Source organism: Rattus norvegicus, chromosome 19 (assembly GCF_036323735.1).
Source record: "Rattus norvegicus strain BN/NHsdMcwi chromosome 19, GRCr8, whole genome shotgun sequence".
In the NCBI taxonomy this organism is placed as follows: Eukaryota; Metazoa; Chordata; class Mammalia; order Rodentia; family Muridae; genus Rattus; species Rattus norvegicus.
Window position 1 is genome coordinate 73,600,934 of NC_086037.1, and position 21,118 is coordinate 73,622,051.

The 21,118-nt window shown below is 40.6% G+C and overlaps 2 protein-coding genes across 3 annotated transcripts in view; both read left to right on the top strand.

Moving 5' to 3' along the window:
* The first annotated feature begins 621 nt into the window (after nucleotides 1-621).
* LOC134483511 (collagen alpha-1(I) chain-like) lies at nucleotides 622-9,219 on the top strand. Its single transcript, XM_063278749.1, has 2 exons — nucleotides 622-714; nucleotides 858-9,219. The coding sequence occupies exons 1-2, from the start codon at nucleotides 622-624 to the stop codon at nucleotides 1,515-1,517; spliced, it is 753 nt and encodes a 250-aa protein (XP_063134819.1). The 3' UTR covers nucleotides 1,518-9,219.
* The window catches only part of Itgb1 (integrin subunit beta 1), a 47,995-nt gene continuing 28,220 nt past the window's right edge, over nucleotides 1,344-21,118 (top strand). Inside the window, exons 1-2 of one of the 2 annotated variants that reach the window (NM_017022.2) lie at nucleotides 1,344-1,513; nucleotides 20,893-20,959. In NM_017022.2, the coding sequence (NP_058718.2) occupies nucleotides 20,893-20,959 (67 nt within the window). In that variant the 5' untranslated portion in view covers nucleotides 1,344-1,513. The remainder of the gene's footprint in view (nucleotides 1,514-20,892; nucleotides 20,960-21,118) is intronic. The other variant, XM_063277783.1, reaches the window with a different exon arrangement.

The following is a 21,118-nucleotide window of genomic DNA, read 5'->3' on the forward strand; positions in this document are numbered from 1 at the left end:
TTTTACATAGCTTAATAACGGTACGTCTCTTAACACCTTTATGAATTCAAGTATAGCTACATTTTTGAGCAATTAGGGAACTTATTAATTTCTATTTTTTTCAAAGTTCATGACCTCTGCATGTAAATTGGTATTCCTCTGTCAGCTTAGGCTGAGTCCCAGGAGAGTGGGGCAAACACTATTTACTTTTGTGTTTCTCAAGTGCTTGATAGCTATTCTTGAGGAACTGATTTTCAGAGCTGCCTGACCGTGAAGCCTGCTCAGGATCTTGTGGGAGATTGTTACAGTCTCCTCAAATCACACGCAGAAAACTCACACAGTGCAAGCATGGATAAAGTATGTTTATAAAGTTGTTTCTTGTGAAGTGGTAAGGTCATACCTTTAAAGGCAATGTCATTGAGCTTCACCGCTGGGCTGTTAATGCAGAAGCAGCCTCTTAAGCTCGGTCATTTACTAATTAAGAAAAACGATGTTCATTTATTAAAAGTTTAGTTAAACAATACATTTAATTTGCTGATGGGCAACATGTTACTTTCCCATAGTGATTAATTGTATTTATTTGGGCAACCCAGTTTTACACTTCCAGAACAGAAACACTACTCGGGGTTTGTAAACCCGGCAATGAGAGCTGTCTTTACGTCAGGGCGCCCTGCTCCTCCTGGCAGCCCACACTATTCGGGTAAGCTGATGGCACCAGCTGTCACACAGCTCACAGTATGACGAGGCAAGTCCAAGTTTCAAACTTCTCATTTAGATTCTGAGACCGGCTAACTTCTTTTCAATTCTTTTCCCAGAAAAGAGTAAATAAGTCCGCAAACATAACTTTTTTTCCTTTTTGTACTTGGCCACCCAGATAGAAAACTGAACAAAACCAGAGCCCAGGCGGGCAGGATGGCACAGCAGGGGTGGAGCAGGAGTCTGCAACCTTAGGGTGCCAGGGCTGGTCCGAGAGCTGCCTGCAGAACACCCCATCCTTCTTGTCCCTCAGCCCACAGAGAAGTCAGGCTCGGGATCCCAGAGTCGGGACACAGGCTTCGGCTGGGCTTTCCCGCCGGGCGGCCCACGCTCTCGATATTTCAGCGCCGCGTCCTTGGCAGAAAGGCCCGAACGACCCAACTCCTTTGTCTGCACCCTGCCCCACCTTCCTTCTTCCTGCCGCCTCCCCCTCCTTTTCAGGCGCGGCTGACGCGGCGCGGAGGAATGCGTTTCCGGAGGGAGAGAGGGGCCGGGCGGCCCGGGAGAAAGAGCTTCGCGGCGGGGGCGGGGCCGGGCGGCTTCCTGAGGGACACGGCGGGCCGAGTCTCCGCCCACTCACTGAAGAGCGGCTGAGACCCGCGGAGCGGCCGAAGCGGGCCGACACCACCCGAGACCATCCGAGAAGCCGAGGCCCGCCGACGCCAGCCCGAGACCCTCCGAAGGGCCGAGGTCCGCCGACACCGACCCGAGACCCCTCCGAGAGGCGGAACGCGGCGGAGCCCGGGCCGCCCGCGTGTCGGGCGGACGCTGCGAAAAGGTAAGGCCGCGGGCATGAGGACGTGCGGGCGTGGGCTCCGGGCAAGTAGAACTAACCGGGCGTGTCTCTGCGGCCTGGGCCGGGCGGAGTCCGGTCTTAGGGACCCAGCGCACAGCCGGGTTCGGTTGCAGCTCCCCGCCCGGTCCGGCCTTATCTGAGGGAGGGTCGCGAGCCCCGCCTGTCACACCGGGGCGTGGCGGGGCAAGGGTGGGCACAGAAGGGATCGCGGTGCCCTCTGTCCTCACAGGAGTTCCGTCCGTCGGTTCCCAGCGGGCGTCTTTTCCGAGGGCGGCACGGGTGCCTGGGAACCAGGCCGCGGCGGCGCCCGTGGTCCGCGAGGCGGTGCCCACCCGGGGCCTCGTGTAGTGTGGCTGCTACCCTTTCTCATGCCTCCTAGTGACAGGCTGCGTTAATGACCGCCCTGATCCCGAATGCCACAGTGAATTTGAACTTTTAATTTGAAACCTAGTACTCAGTGGTAAAACGAGTAATAAATTATGCTATTTCCGTTTCCTCATCTTTAAAAGAGAAAAGGAGCTCTTAACACTAATTATAGTCATGTTTGTGACACGAAGGTCAGTCCCAGCGCTCAGCGTGTGTTTACATGTACTGACCTCACTGCAGAACCCTGATACGTGGTGGTATTGGGGCTGTTTTATCTCTTTAGGTGCAGGAGTATAAGTAATTTGGGGAGTTCATGGGCTCATCTCCAGAGCCAATGCTTGAACTTTAAGTAGCCTTACTAATGTAAAATAAAGAAGGCATTGTATAGGGCAAGAAGATTCCAGGACAATGCCAGTCTGGACTTTGTAGTAAGACCTTGTCTCAAAAAAAAAAAAAAAAAAAGACACAGTAAGTAGTGAAATGTAAAAACCACAACTTAGACAACAATGCCATATATATATATATATATATATATATGGCATTGTATATATATATATAAATATATATATATATATATATATATATTTGCTCCTTGCTACGTTAAAAAGATCTACAAACGTCTCAGAATGTTTTGGTAGCATTAGGAAGGTTTCCTGGATCTGCCATTCCACTTGGGTATGAAGAGGGTAGTACGACTAAGTTGGTTTTTGTTGTTGTTGCTGCTGCTTGCATAGGACAGAAATGAATGTTAGATGGAATCTGATTAGATTTCTTTCTTAAATCACGCGCAGCCATTACAGTAGGTCATATCCTAGATAACCTGTAGAACAGATTAAGAAATTTTAGTTGAAAGTTACTTCTTGCATACTGATGGACATCAAGGCCTGAAGGGAAGGACTGATGTAATAATCTCAGTATGATATGATGTCCATGTTATGAGGAATTTTGGTTCATTCAGCCATGGTCAATAATGATAGACTGACAGCTAGAAAATGGATGAAACACTGGAATGTTGTCTATAGGCACTTGGGGAGAGTAGAAGATACTAGAATGGCTAGTTCTTATGTGAGTAGCAGGCAAATTCTAGCTTATCTGTTGAATTTACAGGCCTACAGTCGAAGAATCTGGTGCTGAGAATGTGAAGTTCTGCATTAAGATGGTTTCTTTAATTTTAATTTATAATTATTTGTGTGTGTGTGTGGGGGTGTATGCCGTGGTGTGCATGTGTGGAGGTCAGAGGATACATTTATGAGGTTTCTTCTTTTCTTCCACCATCAGTGAATTCCAAGGATTATATTCAGGTTGCCCAGCTTGGGTAAGCATTTTCATGTGCTGAGCCATCTCACTGTTGGAGGCTGTTTACTTTTTTTTTAAGGCTTTGATTTGTTTATTTTATGTGGGTGAGTATTTGCCTGCTTGTTAAGTTTGCCCTGTGTGCATTCAGCACCTGTGGAGGTCAGAAGAGGGGATCTGATGCCCTAGAACAGGACCTACCGGTGGCTGTCAGATGCCATGTGGGTACTAGTAATGGAACCCAGGTCCTCTGGAAGAGCAGGTTGTGCTCTTAACCACTGAGCGTCTGTCTCCCCCATCGCAAGGTTGTTTTTAATCTTCAATATTCTGTATATGAAGAGTACAGAATCAACAAAGTTGAAAAATAAATGGATTTAGTACTTTTAACACCAGTTGTCTTTAACTTTCTGGTCAGCCCAATTTGAATCTGTTCCGAATAACTTCAATGAAGTGAAAATTCACTGTTGTTGTTAACTGTGTTGATTAACTCCTTGAACACTTGCTCAACTCTCCTCACTGTTTATTACTAAGGAAGTTAATTGGCTTGACCAGAATGCTTGCTGCCTAATGTAGTTCCTTTACTCTTTGGCATTTTTCTAACAGAGCTCCCCCCACCCCCTGGTTTACAGGTAGAGAGGGAGGTGTAGAACACAGTCTGTTGTCTGGAGAGAATAATTAGTGTTCTGTGAATGTATGAGTACTAGTATTTTTAACTATGTTACCCGCCTGAAGAGATAAATGTGTTGAAACTAGTAAAAGTTTCAGAGGATTTTTTTTTTCCCTCAGAATGTAAATGTAAAATTTTTGGTATGTAACAAGCCCAGCTGATTTGAAGATTCGTTATGGGTGGAATTCAGGGTTATATTCTGTGAATATGTTAAAATAAGCTTTTACCGTCTGCCTGCAAATTGTGAATTTCAGAGTTGATTAGTGTTTTCTCTTACATGACTGTTTATTGAGACTTTGATTATAGACTCAGATTTTTTTTTTTTTTTTTTTTTTTTTTTTTTTGTGCATCATAAGCCAAATAGTTGGTAATCAGGAATGTGAGGATAAAGGAAGGAAAGGAAGTTTATTGAGTCCTCTGGATCAGATCTAAAGTAAGAGCAGCATACAGTCTCAGAAATTGGAAGTGTACTGAGGTTAAAAGACACTCCACACAATTCTGATTGTTTAGAAATTGAGGTAGGTAGGTGAGAGCAATGTACCGCCCTTTCAGGATGTATGAAAAAGAATAAAACTGTACTTTGTAAATTTCACACAGTTTGAGAACTTAATTTTTTGTGTGTGGCTTTTGAAGATAAGGACAATTATCTTTACCAATATGTCTAGCATGTATATCATCATAAAATATATACATGAGAAAAGAGGCTCCTTCAAATTTACATCATAGGAGAGCAGACATACATTCATACATATCTGTATGCACATAAACACTTTTATAAATAGAAGCACATATGTATTTATGTATATTTATGCATACATACATATCTCTTACTTGTAGGAGCAGTTTCATTTTACCAAGGCTTCAAAATAACAGGTTTCTAACCCCAGGGATATGTAAAATAATTCAATAGATTGTAAGGGAGAATATAAGTGTTTTATTAAGAGCATTCTCTGTTTATAGCTTTTAAAATTTCGTGTTTATCATGTATAATCCTATTGTATTGCTATAAAAATAATGTATTTTAATTTATAAATAATGGGCATGTGACTAATCCAATTTTTTTTCTGGTGACAGATATGAAACTCAAAAAGCTTATAGATCCCAAGTGGTAGGCACTGGGGAAACAAGAACTGTGCTGTTTAGGAGGGAGAGTCAGTGAGCTGGGGTTCATATTGAGGGGAATAGAAAGGTGAATGGCCAGGTGGTGCATTTACCCCGGGAGGCAGTGCTACTACAAGAGGGTAGGATCTACCATGCTGAACTTTTCTAAGGTGACCGTGGGGCGTAGGGTTTGGGAATTTTTCATCTATCAGTGCTGGTTGATAGTGTAGGCTGCAAATAAAAACACCAGAGCATAGAGAAGGCTCGTGAGAGGAATAGGGAAAGCCATTTGCTTTCCCAGTTTCTTTGAACTTTTGGTTTCTTTGCCAGCCATTTTAGAGAGTGTAGGAATTTGTGGGGGTTTCCAGCAATTAGCATGTTTAAATTAAAGATTAACTTATTTCCACCCCCATTCTCCCAGAGCAGTGATCAGAGCCCCAGTTTGCTTGAGGATAGACTTCACATGGGAAACCTGGGTCTCAGTGCAGGTGCTGACCCTGGATTACTGTATGACATTGGTGCACCACTCCCTAGGGCTTCGGTTTCACATCTGCACTGTTGCTCTCACTTTGAGATAAGAGGTAGTGGCTGCCTGATCTAAGAACTACAGAGTACAATTTTTGTTCTTTCATGGGAAACCATTTTCCTTAAATTAAAAAAAAACATTTTAAATTATGTGTAGGTGTATATGACTTTGTACACAAGTATACAAGTTCCTTCAGAGGCCAGAGGCTTTAGATTTCCTAGAGCTGGAATTATAGAAGGTCGTGGTAGGAGCTCTGGGAACTGAACTTGGGTGCTCTTGACTGTTCAGCCCTCTCTCCTGCCTGGAGCAGCCATTTTGTGAAATTATAAGAAAGTATAGATACTGTGCAAATGACACTGGGAAGTCTGTGCCAGGGCCGATTAGTCACGTCTGTTGACTGGCTGCTCTTTCTTAGTTGTGCGTTGCATTTGTTGGTGTACTGAGTGGTTGCCACTGCAAAGACATGTACTCAGTGAGTGTAATAGTTGAGACAATTGTTTCCCACTCAGGAAAACATGACAAAGAATAGTTTATACAATGTACCGTTCCCGATGATACTCTGTTTTTTGAGGAAAAGGTCAACAGTGGCTTAAGTCGTTTTTTGGAAGGTTTGGTGGAGAAGATGAGGTCTGAGTGAGAAATGGACTGACCTAAGGTGTGGGTGACATGAAAGATGTATTTAAAAGAGAGCAAAAGAAAAGAAACAAGTAAAAGTCATAAAGGTAGAAGAGAATTTGCATTGCATTTTGTTTAAGGAATGCAGTTTCAAGTGGAAGGGTGAAAATATTTACATGCCAATTCTGGTATGTGCCATTAGAAGCACGGGACATATTTCACTATACCTATATGCTTATTGAATATTTATTTTTCTACTCTGAAATTAGGGTGCAGATAGCTTTCTAATGCCTCCAGTATCTTATAGATTATATATAATTTATTTCTGATTTTTCACCCTTCTTAAAGGTCAGTTGTGGAGTATTATACTGTTTGCTTACTAAGATACTGGTTTGAAACTGTACATTTAGTAGTCTAAGTTACATTTGGAAAATGTTAAAAAAATAGGCATGAGTTATCTTTATTAAAGAAGTATGGAAGCATGACTTTAAAAGAATTGGAGGTGTCTCTTGGGGTAGTCTGTGTTCATACTTGCAAGGCCGTGGGTTCAATCTCTAGCACAGAAGGACAAAACAAGTTGAAAAACCCATATTAAAGAGTTATTCGGGGCTGGAGAGATGGCTCAGCGGTTAAGAGCACTGACTGCTCTTCCAGAGCTCATGAGTTCAAATCCCAGCAACCACATGGTGGCTCACAACCATCTATAAGGAGATCCGATGCACTCCTCTAGTGTGTCTGAAGACAGTGACAGTGTACTCGTCATATATAAAATGAATAAATAAAATCTTAAAAAAAAAGTTATTCAACCACCCCCACCCTCTCACCCCCCATAAGAAAATCAGGACAGAAATATTTGTTGCTAAAATTTTTCCATCAGGGTCATATTTTATCCTTCCCCAAATTCTGAAATATGTGTCACGCCTAGTCTTGAGTCAAGTGAGAAATGAAGTGACTTCTCTGTAGTTTGATTTTTTTTTAAATCAACTTATTTATTCTATATATGAGTACACTGTTGCTATCTTGAGACACAGCAGAAGAGGACATCTGATCCTGTTACAGATGGTTGTAAACCACCATGTGGTTGTCTGGGAATTGAACACAGGACCTTTGGAAAAACAGTTAGTGCTTTTAACTGCTGAGCCATCTCTCCAGCCCTGTAGTTTGATTTTTAAACATTTGTTGTATAAAGTATGCCTGGGTTGTGCTTGTTCCATCCACACCAGGGTGGAGAAGGAAGTTAGGATAAAAGGTGGTAGTCAAAATGAACTTTATGAAGAAAAATTTTTTGGAAACCAGTAGATAAGATTATGCAATATAGAAATGTAACTGAAAATTCCTCCTAATTGGAATTGCATGTAGTGAAAATGCTTTTGATACCATTAACAGGTAGTAAACTTTCTTTTTTAAAGATTTATTTATTCTTATGTATATGTGCCTGCATGCCTGCATGTGAAGCGCACGTGTGTGTGTGTGTGTGTGTGTGTGTATGTGTGTGCGCGAGCGCGCGCGTGTTCATTCTAGCAAAAGTATCACTGTACTCAGCTTCAAACAAAAATCTTCATTGTAGGAATTTATTAGGCTCAGACAAGTATTTTATTGGTTAGAAAGAGTTTTCATTGAGTTCTTCAAAAGTCTTTTGTTTGTAGTCAGGGTAGAGTTTTGGTTGGCATTTTAGGAGGCTGTCTAGGGAGACTGTTGTGTACTTACAAGATGATAGGCTGCAGTGAGTGGCTACTAATATTCCCGTCTTAGACCTAGCCTCTTTTTTCTGTCTATACTGGCAGGTTTTTTGTTTCAACTTGACATAACTTAAAGTTATCAGAGAGAAGGAGCCTCAGCTGAGAAAATGCCTCCATGAGTTCCAGGCATAAGACAATTTTCTCAATTAGTGATCAATGGGGGAGGGCCCAGCCCATGGTGGATGGTACCATCCCTGGGCTGGTGGTCCTAGGTTCTAAAAGAAAGCAGGTTGAGCAAGCCATGGGAAGCAAGCCAATAAGCTGCATAACACCATGACCTCTGCATCAGCTCCTGCCTCCAGGTTCCTGCCCTGCTTAAATTCCTGCCCTGCCTTTCTCCAATGATGGACTATACCTTGAAAGTGTAAGCTGAATAAACTCTTTCCTCCCCAGTATGCTTTTTGGTCAAGGTATTTTTAGAGTAATAATACCCCAAGGCAGTAATAGAAACCCTAAGACACTGTCCTTGTTTTCTTCTTGGCTGTGTTTAGGCATAATGATTTTGAGCATTGTGTAAAGATTATCCTTCTATTCAAATGCTGATTTCTCTATCCTATTATCTGGTTTCAATTCAGACTGCTTTGGGGAGTGGGGATTGAACACAGGGTCTTGCACACACTAGGCTAGTATTTTTACTACTGAGCTTCATCTCCAGCTGTTGAGTGCATCATTTTGTATGAGCTGTCTTACACATTTCCTGTAGAGGCCAGAAGTTGACAGAGAACGTGTTCTTCAATTGTTCTCTAACTTATTCTCTGGAGATCTCTCACTGAATCTCCAGATCAGATTTGGCTGTGTTGCCTTAACAGCAACCCCTAGGATTCCCTTGCCTTTGCCTGTCCACTCCCCATGTCAGGGTTATGGGCACACACCATTGATGCCGAGCTTTTAACACAGGTGGTAGGGATTTGAATTGAGGTCCTCAAGTGACTTTGCAGACTGAGAAATCTTCCTAATTTTAAAGGCATCTTCCTCTTAAGAGTAACTGATTTCTACAAAAATAGTATAGGTTGAGCATCCTTTATCTGAAGATTTTAAATGGTCCAGATGTAAATCTCTGAATGTGAATATGGCACAAAAAAGTTCTGCACCTTGTGTTCCTTCAAGGGTCAGTGGTATGCAAGTTTTATTGAGTTGAATACTTAATACTTAATACAGCTACCTTCAGGCATGTATGTAAATTACATATTAAACATATTACATTTAGACCCAGGTCTAAGATATCTCACTTATATGTAGCTATTTGAAAATCTGAAAAAAGTCCTGTACTTTTGGCCCTATGCTTAAATAAGGGATATTCAAGCTATCAAGGGATATTCTGTATATAGCAAACTTTAAAAGATTTCATTTGTAAAGGGAGTGTACACCTTTATTCCCAGCACTTTGGGAGGCACAAACAAATCTTTGTGAGTCTGAGGCCAGCCTGATCTACATAGAGAGTTCCAGGTCAGTCCAGGCTTTGTAATGAGACCCTGTCTTAGTAAAAGGAAATATCAGATGAGCTATTCTTATTTTATTAAAAATTTAAGAAGATTAAAACAGTTGTATAAATGCTGTTGTTTCTTACTAAATGGATTGTTTGTAAGCTATCTTTGAGAATGTTTTGCTTAGGGATGAATTATGCCATCTTAGATAAAAATTGAATATTGCTTTTAAAAATTTTCGTGAGATGCTTTTGCAGGAACAAGATACAAAACTTGTTATCTATTTAGAAATTAAGATAACTCGTTGGCCACCATTTGCTTTGAATGTTTATTAAATAAACCCATAAAACATGCTAAGCTTTCTTTTTTCATTTCTGTGGTCTGAGTCAATTCTAAATCTAGATGAATGTTCATCCTTACAAAATAGTGGCTAAGTAAGCCTTCAAAAAATATACTTAATGACGCTCAAAGTCTGCTTATAGCTTCTAAGTTCAGAAGCTCGGGTGACAATTTTATCTGTTCAGTTATTTAACCCCTCTGAGGTTTGGATTCGTCATCTGTAAAGCAGAGATGGTCGCCTTTCTGAGGTCCTGAGTAATGTCAGAGGACAAGGTCATATAATTTAATATATTCCAGCATAATATTTGGAGCATTATCTTTTTTCCTTTCTTGCCTCCAAACCTTCCCATATACTCTCCGGCTCTCCTTTAAATTCATAGCCTCCTTTTTCACTGATTGTTATTGCATGTATATATGTGCAGTGTACATATATGTATATGTATATATTCCTAAATATAACTCGAGTTTGTTAATTTTACATCCGTGTATATTTTCAGAGCTGATTGTTTGGCACTCGACAGCCAATGGGTGTGTGCTTCTCTGGGGAGAGGACTAACTTTCTCCGTCCCAGCTTTTCCTTTGTTGTCCATAGTTCTGAGCTTTTCTCAGTTCAGTTTGGCATGTCTGTTGGTGCGGTCCTTGTTCAGGTCGTGCTTGGGTATTTGTGTTGGAGAGGCTCCATGGATGTAGCTCCTGATGTTTCTAGGAGACACAAGCTGACTCTTACTGTCCTTCTGCTGCCTCTTTCTTAGTGTTCCCTGAACTGAAGGTGTGCTTTGTACATGTATCCATTGGGACTGGACTCCACAACTCTGTATTTTGAATTTTTGTGGTTTTCTGTAGTTGTCTTGGTTGCAAAGAGACATTTCCTTGGCGAGGGATGAAGGTTAGTTACACTTATCTATGTGTATAGACAGGTGGTTTAGTAAACTAGAGGTGGTAAATTCTCCAATAACTGTGACTTCACAAGAACTGGGTAGTTAGCTAGATTTCTAGTAGCAGGCATGGTTTCCCTCTTGTTGAGATGGTGTTATGTTCAATTAGACTTAATAATTATCGTCAGGTTATCTCCCAGGTATGCATGCCACTACTGCATTGGGGTTACGGTGCCGTGCTGTTTGTTGTTGTGGTTCGTAGGCATCATAGCTGGCTAGGACTATTGTTTGCTTCCCTCTTTTGGAAGCTTGCGTGGTGCTTTTTAGTACCATGAAAGCTAGTCCTCAGGGTCCCCTTGGCTTTGAGCCAAGTACTTCTTGGTGCTTTATTTGTGAATAAGACACAAAGATCTTGTTCTCTTGCCCCCACCAACCCTGGCCCTGGCCTATTGGGGGAAAGACCAATTTTGAAAGTAGTTACAGATGAGTAAAAATATTAGAATGTACCCTCATAAATTAGCGTGTACCGCGGCTGCTGGGCCCACATCTCTTCTCCATAGAGCTATTGTCCATTTCCTGTGTCTTCAGTTATCCTGGTTTCCAACTTGAGGAAGAATTGATAGGGGAGTGGCTTTGCTGTGGCAAAAGCTAGTGTGCCCATATTCAGAGTGATACATTCCTAGTAGTCTGAGTGACTGCTCTGTTTCAGGTTGGCCTGTCTTTATCATTTGTTTTTTCCTTTACATGTCTTTGCTACTTTTAGTCTGCTAGCCTTCTTTTCTTCCTGAGTTTTCATTTCTTCATAATACCCCTCATGTTCTCTTGAATAACGATCTCTTCTGTGCATCTCTCTAACTCCAGCCCATCTCCTGAGATGCACATCTGTGTCCCCACTTTTCCTTAATTAAACAAATATCAGAGCCTATAAGTAATCACCGTAGCCACCTAAATGTTTGTGTTTCTTCATTGCTATTGTGTACATTTCGATACAATGGACTTTTTTTAAAGATATAGTCACATCATCTCACCATATATTTCATTCTTCTTGCTCTAATCCTTTTTAGTGTTTGGATTATAGACATGAGGCAACACATGTGACATGTGTAGTAAACTCTGCCTGCCTGTAAGGTATCAACCTTGTCCCTATCTTGGTCTCCCCTAGTTTCCTGCTGTGTTTATATAATCATGTTCTATCTTGCCACAGGCTTTTCTGTTTCACAACTATGACAATAAAATTTAACCTCTTGTAATCTGGCTCCTGCCTGCATGTTTGCTCTTACTCAGTTCCTGTTATTTTCAGTACATAATGCAAATCTCAGAGCTAATTTTAAGATTTTAAAAATATAATGTATATTTATGATAAAGACTTTTGTGATGTTTTGAATGAAAATGGCCCCCATAGACTCATAGGAAGTGGCACTATGGAGTAGTGCCCTTGTTGGAGTAGGTGTGGCCTTGCTGTAGGAATTGCTTCACTTGGGGTGGCTTTTTAGGTTTCAAGTGCTCAAGCTAGGCCCAGTGGCACTCTGTCTTCCTGCTGCTTGTTCATTTTGGTGTAAAGCTCTCAGCGGCCTCTGCAATACCATGTGTACCTGTGCTACCATGCTTCTATCCTGTCGTCTCCCTATGGTTAGACAGTTAGGGGTCTTTAGTTTACCATGTCCTGTGTTGATGTAATCTAGAGCCAAATATGACTAACTATGACCTGGGAACACAGATTTAGGTTACCCTAGATTTCATGTTCTAATTTGATACGTAGTTTTATGTTACAGAACAAAGAAAACCATAAATTAAGGTACTTTCTAAGTACAGTGGTGGAAGGAAATGAACATTAGATAGATGGTTACAGCAAAGTATGGATATCTGCTGGCTTCAGACGCTGGCTGGTGGAGGCTGTTCATCTGTTCAGTTAATACATCCAAAGCGTAACTAGTGCTCTGTTTCTACATTATCCAATGGAGGGCTGTATTGGTTACTTTGCTGTTGCTGTGATAAAATGCCATGGCCAAGATAATTTAAGGAAGACTTTATTTTGGCAAATGGTTTCAGAAGAGTAAGTGTCCATCATGCTAGAGTGTCATGGCAGCTTAAGAAGCTGAGAGATCCAAGGAGGATGACCAAAATGCGAATGTTTCACTCCTTCTTTAAAAGGGGAACAAGAATACCCTTGGGAGGGAATAGGGAGGCAAAGTTTAGAACAGAGGCAGAAGGAACACCCACTCAGAGCCTACCCCACATGTGGTCCATACATATACAGCCAGCAAACTAGATAAGATAGATGAAGCAAAGAAGTGCAGGCTGACAGGAACCGTATGTAGATCGCTCCTGAGAGACACAGCCAGAATACAGCAAATACATAGGTGAATGCCAGCAGCAAACCACTGAACTGAGAACGGGACCCCCGTTGAAGGAATCAGAGAAAGGACTGGAAGAGCTTGAAGGGGCTTGAGACCCCATATGTACAACAATGCCAAGCAACCAGAGCTTCTAGGGACTAAGCCACCACCCAAAGACTATACATGGACTGACCGTGGGCTCCAACCTCATAGGTAGCAATGAATAGCCTAGTAAGAGCACCAGTGGAAGGGGAGGCCCTTGGTCATGCCAAGGCTGGATTCCCAGTGAACATGATTGTTGTGGGGAGGGCGGTAATGGGGGAAGGATGGGGAGGGGAACACCCATATAGAAGGGGAGGGGGAGGGGTTAGGGGGATGTTGGCCTGGAAACCGGGAAGGGTAATAACAATCGAAATGTAAATAAGAAATACTCAAGTTAATAAAGATGGGGGGGGGGAGCTGAGGGATCACATCCTCAACTACAAACAGGAAGCCGAGAGCAAACTGGAAGTGGTACAAGTTTTTAATTTCAAAGCCTGCCCCCAGTGATATATTTTCTCTAGCCAGACTAAATTTTCCGTAATAGGGATTCCACATAGGGATCAAGTGTTCAGATACCTGAGCCTATGGGGGACATTTCTAATGTAAACCACCATAAGGGCGTAGATGGCTATTAAGAGGTAAAGATGGCACACGGTTCTTTAAACTGCAATATTCCAAATTCTCCAGTCACTGAAGATCCCATCAGTCAGCCAGCCTCAGAGATGGTTCAGTTTGAAATGCAACTTCTTTTGGAGAGCAAGCATCACATTTTATTATATATGTGGTAGCCACATTTTATTTATTAAATATCATTCTTGTTTCCCATTTTTAGGAAAGGCTTATTAGGATCTGATGTAGATTAAGTTGATTAGTAGACAGGTGAGCAATCTTTAAGAGGAGAGGAATAGCTGGAATCATAGCTTTAGCTGTTAACCTGACATAAACCTAGAGTCATCTGGAAAGAGGGAACTGCAGTGGAAGAGTATTCTTCATTGGATTGGCTCGTGGGCATGTTTCTGGGGCATTTCCTTGATTGCTAATTGATGTAGGGGCGCCCATCCCACTACCAGCTGTGTTGTCTGTCCCTAGGCTGGTAGACGTGGGCTGACAAAGATAGTTACCTGAGCAAGCCAGAAGCAGCAGCCCAGCAAACAGTGTTCCTCTGTGGTTCTGCATGAGTGAGCTCCTGTGCTGACTTCCTTCCGTGATGGACCTGGAAGTATAAAACCTTTACACTTCCTTTTCTCCCCAAGTTGGTATTGATCAGTGTTTTATCACAGCAAGATAAAGCAAACTAGAATATAAGGTGAAAGCTTTTAAGGGGAGAAAAAAAAAAACTCCTAGATTATATCATTAAAATCTAATAGCCATTATGATCCAGATCTAATTTTTAACTGTCTACATTTGACATAACATGGGGTCTATATTAGAGTAATATATAAAATTTAAAGTATTAAGAATATTGTCTGGACTAATGGAGTGAAGTTAACAACAACCACCACACAGCAACCACCACTACCCTGTAGTAGCTAATTGGTTGGATCTAGTTAATTTTTCCCTCTTAGGAATGACTTCATTATTAGTTTTTTTTGACAGTAATAATTTGGATTTAAAATATAATATTTCCAAACTGGAGGGTGGGGTTTGGTCTTTATTGTTGTTGACATGCTTTTATCAATTGAAAAACTAGATTTCTTTAATCCAAATAAAACCGAATAATGAGTTTTTTCTTAAAAACACAAAGGCTCTTCAATATTCTAAACATGAAAACAAAATTTAAATAAGGTAGATGTTTAGGATAAGTAAACAGTTATAACAAAAAAGATGATTATGAGAAGAAGGATTTTTCATAAATTCAGTAAAACCAAGATTAGCATTAATTTATCATTCAAGAGTATACCAAATGAAATACTAAATACCACGAAGATACCTAATTATGAAAGGATTTTAAGAAGCATACAAGTTAGAAATGTTTAATTACATGGGGCACTTGAGTACCACCCAGCATTTCTGAATAAATTTATGAATGTACTCAGATGAAGGTATTGCACATTTAATGTAAGAAACATGATTCAGAAAACCTGATTTCATTTGTAATCTACGAGTAGGTGAGATGTATCTGGATAGGATCTTTTTGTCCAGTCAGAATGGATTGTTTATGAAATAAATATCTGGTTTTTCTTACTATTTTAAAAAGACTAGTTCTGCATTTTAGCTATCACAATTAGAAGTATTTGCTTTTCTAAGGGATCTTTTGTCAACATTTTAAAGAGTATATCAGAATAGATCAATACTTAAAACATTATTGTTATAAACATAATCAAGCTCTGATTTTATCTGAGGTTATAAATTTTGACTTTAAAAATTTGATAGGGCAAATACACACACACACAAAGCCATATTCACTTTTTATAAGTTTCGTTTTGACTGTTTCAATAACATACTTTAATCTTTAAAATAATTCTCATCTATGTTTACTTTGGAACGATCTTTATCTTATTAGACAAAGTCCTTTCGTACCCCAAAGCATTTTTTCTTTAGCTTTATTTAGCCAAAAATGTCTGTCTTTGACTCTGTGTGTCTCTCTCTTTCACACACACACCCTTTATATCTCTCTCATTCATTCATTCATTCATTCATTCATTCATTCATTTATTTATATTTTTGAGATAGGTGCTTGGAACTCCCATACCAGGCTGTCCTAAAACTCAGAGATCCATCTGCCTCTGCCACCTAAGTACTAGGATGAAAGACGTGTGCTATCATGCCTGGCTTAGAAGACAGTTTTTAATAAGATATTTCTAAATGAAAACTCACAAAGAGGCTGGACCTAAAGCATAGAAAACATATGTTATCTTAAATACCTAATAGTTATAAATACAGTTAAAACATTTACAGGTCAATCAATGGTGGAATATGCCTTTAAGCCCAGCATTCGGGAGGCAGAGAGATGTATCTCTGAGTTTGAGGCCAGCCTCGTCTACAAAGTGAGTTCCAGGACAGCCAGAGTTACTTAGAGAAACCCTGTCTTGAGAAACCAGACCAAATCAAAACACATTCATAGTCTTGTTTTCTTAACCAATCTAATTATTTGTTAAAGATTTGAGTTGTAACAGGCACTTTGAAACTGTTTTTGTTGAAAAAATATTCTCATTAGGGTTTGGTATTTTTGTCTTATTTCTTTTCAGACCACCTGTTTGTAGTAAATATTTTATCATTTAACAAGTATTTTATCTAAACATTTATATTTCTTTAAAATTAAAAACAGATGAATAATGGTGTCAAGTATGTTAGTATGGTGTAACACATTAAAATTATTTATAGAGGGCCACACAGAGGCCTCAGTGGTTGAAAGCACTTATAGCTGTTACAGAGGACCTGGGTTTGGTTTCCATATCCCTATATGGTGATTAATCACCATTTGGAACTCCAGTGTCAGGGGTTTGCATCACCTTCTGGCTTTACTGGGCACCTCAGGCAAGTAGTGTACAGACACATGCAGGCAAAATATCCATATACATAAAATAGAAATAAATAACATCTTTGAAAATCAGATTATCTGTAAACTTTAAGGTATCTTCGTTGATGTCTGTTGGCTTAGCTACTGCTGAGGGCCGTGTTGATGTACATGGCCTGTGCTGAAACCTGAAGCCATGTCGATGATGTCTGTAGTCTATGCTGCCACCGAGGGCCATGTTGGTTTCAATGGTACAGCTGTGCTGGGGGCCACAGAGTTACCATCAGAGGCCGTGTTGATTGTACTGCTGCTGAGGGTCATGATTGCAACCTGATGGTCCTTGTTTGAAGCCAAGAGCTGTGTTGATGGTCTGTACTGTCACTGGAGACCATGCTGATGGTCTGTGGTCCATGTTGACACCAAAGGCCAAGTGGATGTCTATCCACAATCTGCTTCTGCTGACTGTAAAGCACAAGGAAGCTTCTTTTGCAGTGGTATGGACATGCAGACTCACAATTGAGAATGGGAGACGAGAAGGCTTGTGACATGTGACAACCTCTCCCCTTTCCTCAATAACCCCCAAAAGAAACAGTCTAGATAGGAAGCCACTAAAGAGAACTCTTAAAAATTGTTATGGGGATGCTGAAATGTAGCTCTTCACAGCTGATAGCTTCCTGCAAGGTGGAGAAGTTTTCTTTAAGGGGCTAGCTAGCTACTGGGAGTTTGGCTGTGCTCCACTGAGTATATGGATAATACAAATTGGGCTTGGACTTGATGTAGGGTTTTTGTTTTTGTTTTTGGTTTTTTTTTTTTTTTTTTTGTTGTTTTTGTTCTTTTTGGGGGGAGGGTTAATAAGGGTTAGGAATAAGTCCCGGAGGACTGGGAAAGTGAGTGTGATTGGGTACATTATATGAAATTCCAAAATAATCAATAGAAATACTATGTTGGGAAAAAAGATGCCTTTGTAAAAGTCTGAAGAGGGTTTTCAAAAGGACTTTTTTTTTCTTTTTGAGTTGTATCTTGGATTGGCTATGATAGAGACTGAAAAGCCTTTTTGTTTAGAGGCATTAGTGGTAAAAAAAAATCTTTAGACTCTTCAGCATTTGTATGTATGTACTCACACATGTATACAAACATTAGATCTAAGGTACACAGGTAAGGCGTTCTCTTAATCTTTTGAATAAAGAGTTTAGCATCTCAAAGGAGGGTAGTTATCCAATAGCATAAATTACAGCTTGGAGCAGGAGCAGGCTACCTCTGATTTGCTATCATGAGCTGTAACTCTGAAACCATAAGCCCAAAACAAACTCTTCAGCAAGTTGCCTTGGTCATGGTGTCTTATCACAATAGAAAAGTAACTTATACATGGTGACATTCTTAGCTTTTGGGCTGATTGAAGTAGTCTGCTAAGTACATTCCAAAGGATAATTAGCACTCTGTTTCTCCATTTGGAAGGATTTACCTAATGGTTCCTAAACTGATACTAAGTCATTTATAGAGGAGGGTGTTTGGGTTGTTTTTGCTAATTTGACACAAACCTAGATATACCTAGGAAGAGGGAATCTCAATGGGATGAATGCCCCTATCAGATTGGTCCTCACCCAGGGCCATTTTGTTGATCAGTGATTGAAGTGGGTGGACCTAACCAACTGTGTGTGTGTGGTGGGTATCACCCATGGGGCATGTCCAGGAGTGTATAAGAAACCAGGCTGAGCAAGCTGCAATGACCACGCCAACTAGCAGCATTTTTCCATGGTCTCTGCTGCAGTTCCTGTCTTTAGGTTCCTGCCCTGAGTTCTTGGTGATGAACTGTGACCTGTAAGCTAAAAAACCCTTTTCTCCTTACATTGCTTTGGTATTTAACATAGCAATAGAAATCTAAGTAGGATAGCCAGCAATAAATGACTATTAAGGGGGCTAATGATGGCTCAAGATAGTTTGGCTCTGAACTTGGAACATTCTAAACTCTCCAGTCACTGCATTTCAAATCAGCATTGCAGAAGATCAGTTTGAAATGCAGTTTCTTTCTGGAGGCTTTATCTATACTCATCCTCTTCACAGAGGTGATTGTACTGAATTGTAATTGTTTACATTTTTTGTCTATGAATTGAAAGTTTCTTGAGGCAGTATTTATATTTCTAGAGATGAACAGCCTGGCATGACAGCTTTTCTAAGGACCTTCAGGGATTCAAAGAACAAGCCAGTAGTACAAGGAGCAGAGGTGTTAGGAAAGAAGCTAGGAACAATTGACCTACTTTCCATTCTGCTGCTGTGGTAAAACACTGACCAAAAGCAATCTGGGGAAGGCTTTATCTTATAGTCGAGTTTATAAGTGATCAGATGAAGGCTATAAGGTAAGGCCTGAGAAGATTTCCTTCTCAGGATTAGTCCATGCATGTGGAGTATCCAGATTTATCAACTGTAGTAGTTTGAGGAGATGAAATGCAGACCAGACCAGTTGACAACCTTTGGTTGTGAAAAGCATATCAGAGATTAGGGCCCTGTCTCACAGTGTTTTCTGGGTGGTCCCATCTGACAATGAACTGTCTTCAGTGAGATGCCATTGCTAGGAAACCTCTAAGCCCCTTTTCTCTGCATAAGGGTCATTTGCTGGTCAGGCCTTCTTGCATAACTCAGTGTTATAGCTTTAGGTCCGGGAAGGACATCCACGTGAACTGTGATGTATTTCTCAAGCCTTCCCCAACTCTGCCTCATGCAGGCACTTTGGCCCAGATTCCAGTTGTGCTGCCTCCCTCAGGGCCACTCTCAAGTATTGTCTCCGTCTCATGCTCCCAGCTCTTGCTTTTTCTTGTTACTATCATTGTCCTTAGAGTCCTGATGAATTCTTACTTCTTCCTGTCTCTAAAATCAGCGTTTATGAAAGCCGCCAAACAGTAACTTATAAGAAACCTATAACTACTTATAGTAATGGTTTAAAGCAATGCATCTCAGAACATTGGGAAACATTATCCTTTTCATTCTATCATAAAGTGTCTCTCTGACTTATGGTATTTTGGAAGATTTCTCAAGGCTGATCAAGTATTAAAATAGCCTGAAGGAGTATATCCATCCTCATATTGTGATCATCCATTTCCACAGGAGTGCCATGTTCTCTGTCCTTAGTCATCAATGGCAGTATTTAAATTGTTGAGAATTTCAGCCTGTGTTGATTTACTACATTGGCCTTAGGCAGACCTTAGAACATCATACTTTTGTGACACTCAGGCTTTATTCACCTCTTGGATGAAGTCCCAAGCCATCTGCATCAGCCTCTCAGCCTCAGGAGAGACTCATTTCCTGGAGTAAGCCTGACTGAGGATGGATGACTCCTAGGAAGTCTGCATGAGCAGTGGAGAAGTGTTTATCCCAAGATTAGGACCCTATCCCACTGCCACTGCACAGTAGCAAGTCTGCCTTTACTTCTCATATGAAAGGGGCTTGAGACCAGAACAAAGTAGTTTTCTGTGCTTTGGGAAGAGATGTTTCTTAAAAGAAACATTCAGGGTTAACAGAATTTTTTTTTTTTTTTTAAAGACAGGTCTTGAACCTAACCATATAGGGAAGGATAATGACCTTGTACTTGTAATTCTCCTGCCTCCACTTGCCCAATGTTCTTTCTTTTCCTGGATCTCAAGACAGAATTTTGCTGTGTAGATCAGACTGGCCTTGAATTTATGGTAATCCTCCTGCCTCTGCCTCTTAAGTTCTGGGATTATGCCATGCCAGTATTCCTTGTTCTCTTTTCATTTTATGGGTAAGTATATGCATGTGCACTAAACTGGCAGTGTCTGTGTTAACATGTTAGCTGACCAGTCTGCAATCTCAGCTGTTTTTGAACATATTTGGTTAGGAATGAAAACATTGGTTGACTAGAAGTAGAGAGAGTGATTAGAAGTTGTGTATTTAACATTAAGAATATTATCAGATCTCCCCTTCCCCCTCTCACCTCCAAGATTCTGAAGGACACTACAGACTCGGTCTAGTAAGGCATTTTGTTGTGGAAAGTTGAGGGAGTCAAGTTGAGTATTTTACCAATTTGATACATACATAGTTAATTTTCTTACAAAAGAAAAAAATAACAGAAAGCACATAGAACAATTGAGTCAGAACCTTGCATATGATGTTGTGTTCTAGCCTGAGGAGAAATAAAAACTCTTGAGTTGTCAGCATGGGGATGACTGATACAGTTCTGGAAAGTACCCTTGGTTCTGAGGTCACTGGGCCTCTGCCTATCAAGCTGAGAGCCCCAGGAGACTGCGTAGGTAGACATTCTACAGAACAATCTGATGCAGCAGCTTTATGCTGTGGGAAGAATACTAACTTTGATTTCCATAGGATGTATGTAATTTTGTGACATTGACTTGAATACTAAGACATTTTATTTAGAGAAGACAGAGACACATTCTACAAGTGTGGTGTGAAATGTTGGAGTAGTGTGGGTAAAAGGTAACCGTCTGGAGGAAAGGCAGATGACAGTGTAGAGAAGTTTGGAGAGAAACAGGTTGAGAGGAAAAAGAAGGGAAGGTAGAATGTAATATTTTCTCTATCAATAATAATACATATTTACATTTTCTGTTATAGATGAATTTGCAACTGGTTTTCTGGATTGGATTGATCAGCTTGATTTGTTCTGTATTTGGCCAAACAGGTAAAAATAAGTGTTCTGATGTTGTTGTTTTTGTTATCTTTTTATTTTAGCATCTTATATCAATAGTCGTTGGTCAGTTAAATTCTGGAGGGGAGGGCAACCCTTCATTAGACACAGTATCCTTCTGAAAATTCGTGGTAACTGTCCCACTGTGAATGA

What these genes read in the sequence shown, in the direction of transcription:
- LOC134483511 (XM_063278749.1), top strand. Translation starts at nt 622, where the DNA reads ATGAGAGCTGTCTTTACGTCAGGGCGCCCTGCTCCTCCTGGCAGCCCA. An exon ending in CAGCTGTCACACAGCTCACA is followed by an intron (nt 715 to 857) that starts GTATGACGAGGC and finishes CCACCCAGATAG; the next exon opens with AAAACTGAACAAAACCAGAG.